The sequence below is a fragment of the Pezoporus occidentalis genome, unplaced genomic scaffold, assembly GCF_034315485.1.
Source record: "Pezoporus occidentalis ecotype Australia unplaced genomic scaffold, CSIRO_AGI_Poc_V1 ctg237, whole genome shotgun sequence".
Lineage (NCBI taxonomy): Eukaryota > Metazoa > Chordata > Aves > Psittaciformes > Psittacidae > Pezoporus > Pezoporus occidentalis.
The window spans coordinates 209,301-224,167 of NW_026914255.1; the positions used below are offsets into that span (position 1 = coordinate 209,301).

Consider the following 14,867-nt stretch of genomic DNA (forward strand, 5'->3'; position numbering starts at 1 on the left):
CTGAAGCTGTTTCTTGATCCCACTGCCCAAATTAGAGCTATTTGTATTAAAAGAAAAAACTTGCTAAAAGATCATTGAAGATGGAATTAAAGTCATAGCTACTTGGTTTTAATAAGTTGGTTACAAATTATACAGTGTTTTCCATTCTGATCAAGTTTTGTATCTCAAAGGCAGCAACTCCTGCAACATAATTATATTGCTCCAATCTCAACTCAAAGAAAAAAGTGCCACCTGTTGTAGTACCATCATGTGCTGTAGCACACAAATGTTAATTACTGGTTTTCTTTTAGAAATTACTAGATGCTCTAGTCCTCCACAGTGTGAAGTGTAATGAGAGCACCGTGGTATAGCTAATAAATCAGTTTACTGTATAACCTGATTTCCTTAATGAAGAGCAAACACCTGAGCCTTAGCAAAGCAGGAGCCCCAGGCATTCACTGCAGTCTGAAATAGATTTGCTTTTGTGTGTTCTCTCTGAACCAGGGAGCACTGACCCACCACTAGTCATTGGAGACTGCTCCTGTCAGGGGCCAACACTAAGAGTCAACTTTATGTCAGAGTTCAAAACCACAGAAGAGAGGAGTGGCAAGAGCATTATGGGAGAATAACAAATAGCCAGTAGAGGTATAGTTTTCGTAACGGAATAACTTTTAAAAAATAACAAAAGCTGTCAAGGTGTTAGGCCAGAAAAGCCAGCACAATTAACGTACACTAGGCTTCAATCTACTGGGAGGGGAAAAAGCAGGATTTATTCTGACAATTACAAGTTAACAAATGTAAGCATCAGCTCCTCTGTAAAGCACCTATGAAAGTGTACTAAAGGTCACAACCTCTTACAGCTTCTGTCACAGTAACAACACACTAACATTATTCTATATTTCAAGCAATTTTATTGTCAATGACAGCAGTTACAAATGCACAAGAAAATGTCCCTTAGCAGACTTCTAGGCTGTTTACTTGGCAGAAATCCTCTGTGCCCCAAGAAGTGACCAGTATTTTAGATTCTTATTATGAGCCCCTAATCAGGGCATCTGCCACGGCAGAGAGCCCAGCAGCCTCCTGCATACTGGCAGCTGCTTCTCGCAGGAAGTGGAGCTCTCCTCTCACTGACCGCAGGGGCAGGCAGGTATCGCTGCCTCCCTGACCTCACTGCCTGCCCTTGTTTTCCTCACTCCGACTCCCCATTAAATCCAGACCTTGCATAGCATGCAGAGCCATTAACTTGCCTGTGTGAGGCTCACTCCAACAGCTAACAGAGCTTGGAAATGGGCTTCTGCTTTTCTTTCCTTCCACTAAAATGAATAAATATACAGAACAAAAACTGGGTTTGCTTTGCCTTGGACAGGGCTTTGAGCAACCTGGTCTAGTGGAAGGCATTCCTGCCCATGGCAGGGGGTTGGAACTGGATGAGGTTTAAGGTCTTTTCCAACCCAAACCAGTGATTCTATGATTCAATACGCAGACTACTTGAACCCTGTTATTCTCATCTGCCTACCTAACAATAAATGACAGATCAAATATCTCCAATTCAGATGGCAACTTGAGGGATTTGCAAAGATGTCAGTCCTCTCCATGCACGCCCATATAAGAAGGCACAGAAATCCCTTTGTCATGGTGAATCTCCATCGTACAATGACTAACCACTGAAGCTAAATTAAATGGGAACATAAACCTGGAATTTTACACTTTTCTTATGCTGAGAGAAGAAAAAGTTTCCAAACCCAGCACTTTTTAATACACAAACTTTCCTCTTCACTATTGCTTAATAACAAGTACATTCATTTAGCCTCATTGATCTTCCTGTTAATTGAAGCAGTGCGATGAGTTGTTACCTATTCTAGATTCGCTTTGTCCACAGCCAGGCATGTATGCAGAGCCAAAGCAAGACACCCAAACGGTGCTTGAAAAGAAAATCTGCTGCCTGCAGAATTATTTGTGAAAACTAGCTGTGTCCTGGGTTCAGCTGTAGCAGTCATTTTTCTCCTTCTTAGTAGCTGGTGCAGGGCTGTGTTTCCAACGTCAGCCTGAGAACAGTGCTGATAACACACTGATGCTTTGAGCTGCTGCTAAGTAATGCTTACTCTGATAAAGGACTTTTCAGTCTCATGCTCAGCCAGTGAGGAGGGGTATAGGAAGCCGGGAGGAAACAGAGACAGGACACCTGACCCAAAGTAGCCGAAGGGGTATTCCATACCACAGCACATCATGCCCAATATAGAAACTGGGGGGAGTTACCCAGAAGGCCCAGATTGCTGCTCGGGTCAGGCTGGATATTGGTCGGTGGGTGGTCAGCAACTGTATTCTCTCCCCTTGTTATTTCCCGTATCATTATTATTATTGGTGGTAGCAGTAGTAGTTTTGTATTATACCTTAGTTACTGGACTGTTCTTATCTCAACCTGCGTGATTTACATTCTTTCATTTTTCCTCCCCATCCCTCCGGGAGCCAGGGGGGAAGACGAGGGTGGAGTGAGTGAGCAGATGTGTGGTTCTGAGTTACTGGCTGGGCTTAAACCACGACAGTTCTTTTTGGCACCCAATGTGAGGCACGAAAGGGTGAGATAATGACAGATCTGACCGGAGTGTGCCTAATTGTATTTGTCATAAGCATGCATTATTTTGGATTAATAGTCACTCATTATAATGTTGATTTATTTGCTCTCGGAGTTGTTGTGCTTGATCTCAGAGTTTCAGCATGTCATACCTTGCTTGCAGTCAGTATGTGCTGTTTTAATGTTTATCGGCTTTGGGGCCTAGGCTAAGGTTCTTGTTTTGCTGTACTTCATGGTAATGACTTGTAATACAGTAGATTCCTTGATCATGGAACTGAGCTGGTATGTATTCTCAGAGTGGTCATCACCTCTATACTACGGGAGGCATGTAATGGGAATTTTTAACAATTACACATCATTTTCCTTCCCTCAGGGTTTCAACCTATGGAGGAGATATTCCCTCCTACCGCTCCCCCACCAGGTCAGTTATAGTAGGAGTCAATTCTGGAAAAGTTAAAGATCTTGAATATTCTTTCAATACCCTCTCTATGTTTTGCCTATGGCGTGACCACCCTGAGAACACTCGATCTTGTCCAATCTCAGAAGTTAAGCAGGGTATGGCTTGGGTGCTGTCTATGGTTAAACAACTATCTAAGAATACTACCAGGAGATCATCCCCAAGGCAGGACAGTCATGAGCGGCAGGGTGGCTGGGAGCATATGGGCAAGCACTTAAGCCAGTGGGCGACTCCAGTGCTTTGGAATTTCCCTCCTGAACAAATGAGGAATCCAGAAAAATCAGAACACTTAGACGAGGTGTGTGGTCGTCCCGGCAATACCACAGAGGGACAACTCACTGCAGGGTGCTGGGGCTTGGCCTGCACCTACAGAGCCCTGTTCTGTAAGGAGCAAGAAAAAGATGTCCATGGATCTGATGGCAAAGCAACAGGCAACACAGCTACTCAACCCCCAGTCACACCAACACTGGCAACAGACACTGGCAGCCACTCCAAACCCAGTGACAGACACTGCAGATAAACCAAAGGACCAATCCATGCCAGTATCAGTTGCCCCTATAAGCAAAGGGAAAAGCAAACAACAGCCACAAAGAGCAATCTGTGCAGTGAAGAAAGATGAAGTCTCAATGAATGTACTAGAGGGGATACCATCTGGATGAGAATTATTACTACAGGAATCAGAGGAAGACAAAGAGGTAACTTCACGATCCCGGACCTCGACCAAGCTGCAGAATATGCAAAAAGATTTCAGCTGTCTTCCAGGGGAGCACATCGTCGCATGGTTGCTTTGATGCTGGGAAAATAGGGCTGACTGTCACGAGTTAGACAGTAGGGAAGCTAAGCAGCTGGGATCACTTGCTAGGGAAGGAGGCATTGACAAAGAGACTGCAAAAGAGCAATGAACCCTCAGCCTTTGGAGGTGGCTCCTGGCAGCTGTGAAGGAAAGGTTTCCCTACAAGGATGATGTTATGTGTCGCTCAGGCAAATGGACAGTGATAGAGAAAGGCATTCAGTCACTGAGGGAATCAGCCATTCTAGAGATCATCTGTTGTAGGTTGGATGCTGGGAATGGATCCATAGACCCAGGTGAAGTTGAAGGTATAGAAACCATGGGGCAGAAACTCACATGGAGAGCATCATCATCATCTGCCCACTCATTGGCATCAATGACCTGCAGCAAGGTAGCACCACCAACAGTGGATGAATTGTCAGCTCTGGGAATTCAAAGACAATCTCACCCCTTCCACCATTTCAGCTATGGAAAAACTCCTGACCCAGGAGTTCAAACAATTGAGAGATGATCTATCCTATCTATCCAGCTCCACTTGTACCAACCCCTGTCTCAGCCATGAACAGAAGGCGCCCTGTTATCCAAGAGAGAAGATACAGGAGGTAGATGCCACAGGCCACCCTACGGTTTTATCTGCAGGATCACAGAGAAGACATGAGAAAGTGGGATGGAAAACCTACCTCAGCTCTGGAGGAATGGGTGTGTGAATTGAAGAGGAAAACAATGGTCAAGGATGATCCTCCCAAGAAAGTTGCTGCTCCAGTCCTTGGTGAGCAGCTTCCCAGATGGAGTGGAAGAGCTGATTTTACTCCAACTCCTGTGATAAGGAATTCTAATCCCTTTCATTTAAGATTTTACCTACCATTATTTAAGTAAAATACCCCCCAACTCATTGTCATAAGGCTCACCGTCTTAAGGCTGCCCAGCTCTCACCATTGCAAATCTTATTGCTCATCTGTTAAGACAGCTTTGCTTGGACAGCCTCTCCTTCTCACTCTGTTGGGCTTTTTTTTTATTTAAGAAAGAAAGAAAAAGGATCCCAAAATAGCCTTGGTTATAGCATATATGCCTTGCAGGAATCCTGGCATGGGGTGGATGGACATCTGTTTCAGGCCTGACCTACTTCTAAGCATCTGAACACCAAAATCTCCTTGCAAGTACTCCCTGTAGAGTGGGGTTTTTTTAGATGTTAATCCCCTGCTGATTTTGTCTTCCCCTCAGAAGCCTTCTTTTCTCCCTGAGATCCGAGCTGAACTCAGTTATATTGGGTTTGGCCATTTAAAGATGTTGGCAGTGTCACTAAGGAGTAACTCCAAGTAGAGCTTCTAACTGTGCAAACACCAAGTGCTTAATGAAGAGGATATAGCCTCCGTAGGCAAAGCACATGTGAGACAGGTGAGGAGCATATAACCCTAAGAGGTAGACTATAGTAATTTATCTTGGATAGTACTTTTAACATATGTATCATTATACAATATGTAACTTTTAACCACCCTTACATACTAGACTGATGCTAGGAAAACATACTAATTGGGGTATTTCTTAGAAATGCAGATCTTGTAACTATGGGCAGAAATTAGGGAAGAAAATAAAGCAACCCACATCAGCAGCATGTGTTGTACTAACATCCAAACAAAGGAAAACAAGAAAGATTCATTAAGCAAGAAATGAGTCTTGAGAAGCGACAGGAGAGGTGGTAGCAGCCTCTGTCTCATGAAACAGAAGGAAAACCATTCATGTTAGTTCAATGTTTGCTTAGCAAAAGAGAGTGAACACAACTGAGGATGATGCTTCAATCACTTAGTTTTTTTCCTCATTTGTCCCATTTGTGAGCTCATTTTCAAATCAACGTAGCCTCTCATTTTTTATTATACCTAGTGACAGCAATGTTTCATACCACCTCTTTTGTCCATGATGCAAAGACTACTGATAAGGTCGAATATAAGGAAGAAGATCCTTATTGTGAGGGTGGTGAGGCACTGAAACAGGTTGTCCAAGGAAGTTGTGAATACTCCATCCCTGGCAGTTTTTAAGGCCAGTTTGGACGGAGTCTTGGGTGACATAGTTTAGTGTGTGGTGTCCCTGCCCATGGCTGGGGAGTTGGAACTAGATGATCTTAAGGTTTCCAACCCAAACTATTCTATGATTCTATTCTATGATTAGAATAACCTCAAGTGTCCTTAAACAAGTGTCCTGCTCTTGCAATGCTCACTGTAACCAGTGTGCCTCCACCAAAGCCCCATTTGACCAGGGGGACAAGTGGCTTTTTTTTCAGCCAGGAGAGGGAGAGCAGTCACTTTAAGGGAGGAAGATGCACACAGTTGAGAAAACCTGATCCTTAAGGGAGTCTGTAATAACGATCTCTAACCTCTGGTACTGCTGTAACCCTTTGTCAGTGTCCAAGTGGAGAAAACCCTAGTGCCAGACCCTGTTTTGCTCATGATCTCAAGAGTGACATAAAGACGCAAACAAGGTCAAGTACTGTAATCGGTTAGTTGGTTTATTACAGAAAGAGAATTATTATAAGAAAGGAAAATTATTGTAGCAAGGATTCGAAGTGCAGAATGAGAGAGACAGTCACCACCACAGACCCAGCAGTGTCCCGGGGATGTGTTGTTGTCAGTGGTAGGAGTCTTTCAGGGTTCGTAGCTGCTATCGGAGCAATTGTCCCCCAAGAGTTCATATTAGAGGTGTTTGTCCTCGTGGAGGGGTCTTTCTGGAGCTGTCCCCTTGAAGGTACCCCTGGAGGTGCTCTGATGGAGATGCCCTCTGGGCAATGTCTCATGGAGGGTCCGTAGTAGTCATCAGTGGAGAGTGTCCTCATGGAGGTGTCCACCTGGGGTCACCCTCATGGCAATGGCTCCCTTCAAGACTACCTTTTCCCCCTTTTATAATGAGCTGGGGGGAGTACCTCTGTTCTTCATGTCACATAATACACATTCCTGGTGAACCAGTTTCCCTGGTCTTGCAACCAACTGTTCAACTGCATGTGTCTGCAGCAATTCCTGGGATATCGGGCAGAAATTCCTCACACCAGTCCTCGAGGTAACAGATAAAAAAGTCTTATCTCAGCATTTTCTCATGCATCCTCCAGGCAATGGACGGTGGAGTCCCAGTTCAGCTCCTCACACCCTCCTCCCAAGCAGCAGATACTGGAGTCTTAATTCCTCTCACCCATCTCTGAGACAATGGATTGGTGGAATTCCATCTCAGCTTCTCATACAAATCTTTGAAACAGTGGACAGTGGAGTCTGATTTCAGATCAGTCTTTCACACCCTTCTCTTCCATGCTATTGCTGTGAGTCTCTTGTTTTTTCCCTAGCACTAATTAAAAGCAATTTGTAGGCAAATATATCTCTCTTTAGTTATAAATCATGCAATGCGATCCAGTACCAGATGTGAACATACAGCTGGCAGCGAAAGCAAGCACTTAACAGCTTTGCAAAAATTTACAAAAAAGTTGGTTAAAAATAAACTAATAGAAATCAGAATTAAAGAAGGTGGAGGTTTTAATCTAATACATTTGTTTAATGATCTTGAATTTCAGTACTGGAAAAGGGAACGTAGGGCACAGGTGCAGAGCTAACTTTCTGTGTTCTCTCTTGGTATCATTAGGTATATCAAGACTGTGTATCAAGAAAATAGCAGTAAGTCATATGAGAGAAGTCTGGCATTTAAAAGCAGCAGCACTAATCATGAATTAACTCGAATCAATATTATTTATTTTTTATATTACAGTATACCATGGTTCTAATTTAAGAAATTTAGAAATTGTAGGTTCAAATTTAAGAAAAGATCCAAGATGATGTTGGAACAGAATTCAAGGAACAAGGATGCCTGGAAGAGGGAGGCACCATCACTAGACTGCCAGTATTTATACTACCTTCTGCAGATCGAATGGCATAAAAAAAATACAGAAGAAATCATTCAACCAAAAGACATCAACACTTGTAATCCTTTCATGCTGAAGCACTGTATTTCTATCAAACATGGGGACTTTGGAAAGAACTGAAAGGTCCTTTACAGAATAATTCAGGCTTGTCACAAGGATGCTTGCCACAAACAAGCACAAGTGAAAGCTCAGTGAGGAGCTAGGAGGCATTAACAGAATAACAGTGCAAGGCATCCTTGCGGTGAAGGAAAAGGCTCAGCTGAATCCAAAATACAAACAAAAGCTGACCAGCTATAACCACCACAGTTCAAACCCCAGAAGCCAACCACAAACAGAAGGGGCTCTGCAGCTAAATGGTTCCAAGTCTTCATTGGCTGAATGTGGAAAAATTCAGAAAACCACGAGTTCATATTTGAGACTGCTGAACGTTCCTAGAGAGCTTTAGGAACCTGTAGATGTTTCTGTACAAGCTGCTACTGAGCTGCAGTTAAAATTACTGTTTCTAGAGTAGTGTTAGCCTGTGTTAAGAAACCATTGTCCTCTGCTCAAGGCATACTACCTCTCCTTAGACATATCATAAGCTCACCCTCTGTAGAGGTCCCAAGGTCCTACTGCATGCAGCTTGAAGAGCCAATTATCTGGAAGAAAAATAGAATCTCTGGAGGGAAACCCACTGCCACTTCTATATAGTAGGTATGTCTCATGGCACCTCTTCACAACAGGCAACGCAGATGGCAATGCTGTTTCATCAACAGGGTAAAGCCACCGCTAAAAAAAAGAACAAGTTTTTTCTGAAACGAATGAAAGACAGGTTTTGCACTGATCAGCAAAGACTGCAATAATTACCATGAGCTGTACTGGGGCTTGTACTGAAAAGGTTGCACAGTTCTTTCCAGTGAAGAATGAATTCTCACATATAAACCAGCATGCACAAGCTGTAGGGCATAAGATATAATTATAGCATCGCTTCTAAGGAAAAAAAAAAATGCCTTGAAACTTTTTTTTGGTAGCAAATAGGAAGCTGTATGATGATTTTTGCAGCATCAGGCAGGGAGTACTAACCGCTCATATGCACCACTTAATTCTTTTTAGCAAATTAAATGATGCTAATGTCATAAAAAATTATTCACCTTGAGAGGTTAGTTAAATATATTACTAGCAACATATTATTTTCTCCTTTATTTTAAGAAAATATAAAACTTCACTGTAAATACCTTTTTTATTTTTCCCCTATGATCAATGACAGCTCAAAAACATGGATTAACAAAATGCTTTTCGTATTATCCATTAAATTAAGTCTAAGTAAATGACAATTTATATTCTACTTGATTACTTTCAGGACAGCTATGGAACTGCATTTGGAATTTCTGAAAACTATAGGAAAGGTATTCTCTTGATTGGGTTGAACCCTGCAGCAATAATAACACTTAAATTAACTTCGTGAGATTGATGCTGTTAAAGAATGACTGATTTCTTCCAGATAACTGTCTAGTTGATCTATAGCCTAATGCAACAAAGATGTTAAAATGTTTAAAGTGTTTTAGTTTTCTTTTTTTCTATTTCAAAGAAGTTAAGAAAGGAAGCACAAAACCTATTGCAATGCTCTGCTTCCAGAACATGTAGTGACAGGAAAAGGGGGAATGGCTTCAAGCTAGAAGAGGGTAGATTTAAATTAGACATTAGGAAGAAGTTCTTCAGTATGAGGGTGGTGAGGTGCTGGCACAGGTTGCCCACAGAAGCTGTGGCTGTCCTGTCCCTGGCAGTTTTCAAGGCCAGGTTGAAGGAGGCTTTGAGCAACTGGGTCTAGTGGGAGGTGTCCCTGCCCATGACAGGGGGTTGGAACTGGATGAGCTTTAAGGTCCCTTCCAACACAAACCAGTCTGTGATTCCATGAACTGCTGGAAAACTTCTGCCACTGAGGTAGGAAGAGCATTCAACAGTAGTACCTGCAAATAGCTTTAGCTCACTCAGTAAAATCAGATTACTAAAAAAAAAAACAACAAAAAAAAACCCATGATATGAAGTTCCCTGAAAAATTAAGCAATTCTGACTGAACACACAGGGCTGCACATGGCACCTACGCCCCTTTTCACCAAAATATGGGAAGAGGAATACTTTTTCTTTATAATATCAGTAGAAACAAACACACACATATAAAAAACCCCAAACCAAAAATCCACTCCAGGAGAGTTAAACTTCACGTTTCAATCTCAGGAATCAATAGTTTCATTTGCCAGTAACATTACTGAAAATTATTAGCTTACCCAAACAAGCATCCATTCCATTTTTTCTACTGGAAAATTAGAAACTTTTGCATGATTTCCTACCAGGAGATTCGAGTTGTGGAGGTACAACGAGGAAGAGGACGGCTCTTTCACTAAACACAAAGCCTCATGCAAACACAGACACACTATCCCCTACACAGAAGATGGAGAGGTAGGACTTGGTGCTGTGCTCACCATCTCCTGTCTAAAGGCATCAGAAAACTAGAATAATTATATGAACCACTGGAAACAAGTCCCTGTTCAGTCTCACACCTGACCTCAGTTTCAAAATCAATTTTTCATCAGTATTGAGCAGACGAATGAACACTGCAGTGTTCAGATTCTCATTATTTAAAAGTGCTTCAGAGCAGTTAAAAAATAATAAATTACAATCCTAAGGGAATTCAAGTGCGGAAGACTCTGCCCATCACTTTTTTCTTGCCTTCCAGCAATGAAGTGCTGCTGTGTGAACGTAGCACTTGAAGCATCAGTTCCAGCTGTATTTTAACTAAAAATACTTACATTTCATAATAAATATCTACAGGATGCAGTGAAGCTAGCTGCTAATTTCTTATCTAACGTATCTTTCCCTCCAGCTTCTCAGAGACTGCTATTGCTGCTAAGGTCCCCATCTCCATAGTTCTCAAAACTAAACGTAACACTCATGCTGACAAGTGTCAATTCTGGGCTAAATAAAACTATCAGTAACAGAGATGGAAGTGTTTCAGTGAAGAGTGCTGAAGGGAAGAAAAGCAGATTATTTGCTTAGATAATAGAGATATAAACACATGGAGCAACTCACCTATGTTCACTCTGAGCAGAGTTACAGGACAAGGGGAGATTCAATTAGAATGAAAAGCAATCAATCCAGACCAAGATTTCAAGACACAGCATAATTACCAGCTAAGTGGACTAAGTAGAAATTTCCTGTACGCTTATCATGTATCCTTACATTATCATTATGTGTATCTACCTTGGAGTGAAGATGCATTGTCTTTTCTCCTGAATTATCTATATTATACATGGGAGCACTGCTTTCATGTTACCAAAGCAGAAAACACAACTTGGAGGTTGTGTGGCGAGAAAAGTGGTACTAAAACTGTAAATACCAACATTTTAAAGCTAACACTTCCTACTGTGAGCTGATGTAGAAACTTTTCATACCACAGGTTTTTTTAAATGCAATGCATTTATGTAAAATCACAGACCATTTCAGAAGTGTATCTGCACTGAAAGAAAAAGTACCAGAGTATGTCAGATTCCCTATCCACATCTGTCGCAACAAACGTTCCCAGTAGGTCATCTCTTAAGTGTAACACAGTATTTATGTACATGCAAAATTAAACTGATGACAATGAAATTGCACATTTATAATTGTAATTTTCATCATGCCCTCTTCCTTTTTGCAACTGAACTGTTTACATTTCTCTTTCTTTCCATCTTAGAATTTTTGACTGTAAAACCTTCACATTGAGATTTGTTCCTAAGAAAACAGTGTGTTTTGCTTCCCAGAGCCTGAAATCTGGGCACAACTCAACTGTAATTTCCAAGTCATGTTACTTCATAATTCTACCTGAAACTAAGTTGGAGTAGTGAGCAGATTCCTCTTACCTGTTTGTGAGCATGATCATAAGAGTTAATGTGATTGTCAAACTCCTGGTGTTTATAGTACTGCTTGTCACAAAGTTCACAGTAGAAGTTGGCTTTAAGATCTTCCAGAGCTTTTGCTATCGTGTTTTTCTTTTCAGCATAATCCTGGAAGGGGGTAGGAAAAAGGAATTTTAGTTTTGCCTTTGATGCTGCAAATGGATTTTGTGCTCTGAAGTTAATCATATTTGTCAATATTTACACACCTCTGTAACTAAAAGCCTTCACTATTTGCTGTGTTACACTGCACATATTTACTGTATCTGCTGGGAGGCTGAAGATTTGCACTCTCCAATTTGCTATACAGTTGCCATCTCCCCATACAGGCTCTGTTAGAGGCTAGAAGCATTTTCCCAGATTCTGTCTGCATACAAATATTTATCATGCTGAGGCTATTTTTGAGGTAATTTCTATTCAAGACCTGCTAGGTAATACATCCAAACAGAATAAGCATGAAGATACAAACTGCATTAAATTAGTTACTAGGCTTTTACAAGAAAGTGCATTTACTAAAAAGAAAACAGAATTCAAGGAACCATCCTGGGTCCTTCTTGAACCCGTGGAGACATGAAAACCTGAGGAACACTTTCAAAGCTGAGACATAATAAGTACCTTCATCACTTTGTCATCAAGTATTAGAAGGACATACAACTCCATTTACCATACATTAGCAAAAGCATCACAACCTTGCTTATCGTTTTGAGCTAATTACATAAAAGTAATATATATTAATTACCTAAATACACTGATGATAACATGGCCTGTTCTGAAAGACTGTGGAAATGGTCTGTCATCCCAAATTAGTTTAATATCAGTTAAACACTGAACATGTATAACTTTAGTGCAACAACCCCTGCTTTTGATGAGTCTGTCTGGGACAGAATCACACCCTCAAACCCGAAATGCAGGAAATACTGTTTGAGAAGATAACACCCCTTTGACTTGTTTCACAAAATTTCATTGCTGCAAGCACTTTGGAACTGACCCCAAATTCTCCTTGTTTCTGTCTTCTTCCTTGTTCAGTTAGATTAAGATAAAATATGATCTCATAATCAGAACACTCAAAACTGAGATAATTTTGGGAAAAAAAGTCCCTATTTGCTAGAAGTTTTCAGAGCTTAGGACTAGTACACTTCCAATATATTCTAGGGAGTTTAACATGGAAAATTCAAGTTTATCAGCTTAGAATGTTTGCAGAACAATGATGTCTGTTAAAAGAAAAAGAGGTATCAATTAGAATTATATTCATCAATTAGAATTATATCAATTCAATATATCAATATATCAATTAGAATTATATCCACAAAGCATTCATTTAAAATAGCACAGAGAGACCCTAAGGAGATATACACCCTTTAAACACTTTAAAAGTAATTTTTATAGTCTACAAAGCGATGCCACATGGATTTTTTTTAAAACACACAAAAATCTGGATTTTGGTTGATTACCAGAACTCTGAAATATTATATATGACCTCTGTGAAGGACAAGAGCAAATGTGATGTATTCTAAGACGAGTGAATATTATTTTTTCTTTATATAAAACATCTCACACCATGTTACTGGTTAATCCTCAAGCAAAACTTTGCAAGACTTACTAATGTAGCATAATGCCTTGAATAAAGTTACTTAACTTCACTGGTGTTCCTCTTGACATAAAGCACCATTTTGGAAGCAATATACTTATTATATAGCAGAACCTAACCTGAACACAAACATATTTGACATGCCAATGCATTCTAATGGAGCAGAGACAGTGAAACCCCAAGAACAACTTTACTGCAAAGTAATAAAATCTTATCATTATCTTGGGATTTCTACCACTAAAATCCTTCAGCTATAGGGCTTTTAGGAGTAGGTTCATTTTTACGTTACATTATTACATCACAGTTTCAGAGGCAAGTCATCATATAATCTAAATTAGACACAAATAAGGTGGATGAAATATAATAAATAATGTAGTTTGATCATGCATGGGCAAGGGGAAAACCAGGACTTTTAAATAACAAGAACCAAAAGTATTTGAGCTTAGGAACATATGAATGGTTGTATTGGACCAGATGAACCTTTCAAACCTGCATAAGATTTTATTCTGTAGACCTAAGAGAAGTGACTTGACTTGCTTTGCAGCTGTGTTCTGCTAGTTTCAGTTGCTGCATACTGGAAAAGGTCATTAACACCCACTTTTTATTCCCTTTAACTGACTCATTCATAATTACATACACCCCCTATCACACTGTCTCTTTGGTATCTCTGTCTGAATGATATAGTTCTGGTTCATTCAGGCATTCCTTATATCAAGGCCACTGATCACCTCTGCTTGTTCTTTTCACAGCCTCCCAAAGAAGATGTGATAACACGATATTCTATGGTGCCATGCAATAATATGTTAATATTCTCTATTTTGTACCTTATTCCTTTTTGTACTAAGTCTTAACATAGGAATTGTTTAAAATCACAATAAAGCAAAATCAACATTTTTATAGAACTCCTTTACCCCATGTATCTCTTGCTGCTGCATAATATTTTGATGGCAGGAGATGTTTTTTTCCAACTACTAAACTTCACCTGACTTCAGAAACTTTATATTTCCTTAGTGGCACAAAGGCCACTAACAAACCTTATGGATAAGGTTTTGGCTTTGGGATCTAAGCAAGGGCAATAGCAATAGCATTTACTTGTGGCAGTGTAGCATTTAATAGCATTTAATTGTGGCAGTGTAGTATCGATCTTGGACAAGAATGTATGCACAGCAAAAATTTCTAAAGAAATAGTAGCAGAAGTGTGTATTTTTCACAAAATTTTGCATTGTACTGCACTTCAACCAATCATGCAAAACCAAACAGTTTCTTCATGTTAGCCGCTAAGACCACCAGATGAGCTGGAACAATTCTAATTTTTATCTTGTGGGAAAAGATACTGAATCACTTCTCCCACCGTCTTTGTTACTCTGTTCTAGAACTTCAGCTTACTGCATAGCACATGTATGCATTAAAAAAAAAACTTTAATAATACCCTTAAAGGAGGGTCTTCAGGAGATTCCCTGCAGCCATCTTCTGGGCTGACCTGGGATTGAAGATAAAGTCCTGTTGCTGGTTGGCATCAGAAGAGGAGGAAAAACTGATTTCAAGGATGAACAGTGAATGGAAATGGGAGAACACAGGCTGCTGCTTTCCTGCCTGCTAGGCTATTTCTATCAATTTTGCAGGGAGGACCACCTTGGAAAAGGAGGATTTATCAATTTTGATGAGGGATAACTGTGCAAAA

At 40.5% G+C, this 14,867-nt stretch overlaps 1 protein-coding gene across 4 annotated transcripts in view; it reads right to left on the reverse strand.

Annotated features, from left to right (window-relative positions):
- ZNF804A (zinc finger protein 804A) overlaps window positions 1–14,867 on the reverse strand; it is a 214,521-nt gene that overhangs the window by 21,107 nt on the left and 178,547 nt on the right. For 3 of the 4 annotated variants that reach the window (XM_062621986.1, XM_062621984.1, XM_062621985.1), the window contains one exon: window positions 11,566–11,709. The exons of the other annotated variant lie outside the window; for it this stretch is intronic. In XM_062621986.1, coding sequence (XP_062477970.1) covers window positions 11,566–11,709 — 144 coding nt within the window. The remainder of the gene's footprint in view (window positions 1–11,565; window positions 11,710–14,867) is intronic. 4 annotated transcript variants of the gene reach the window in all.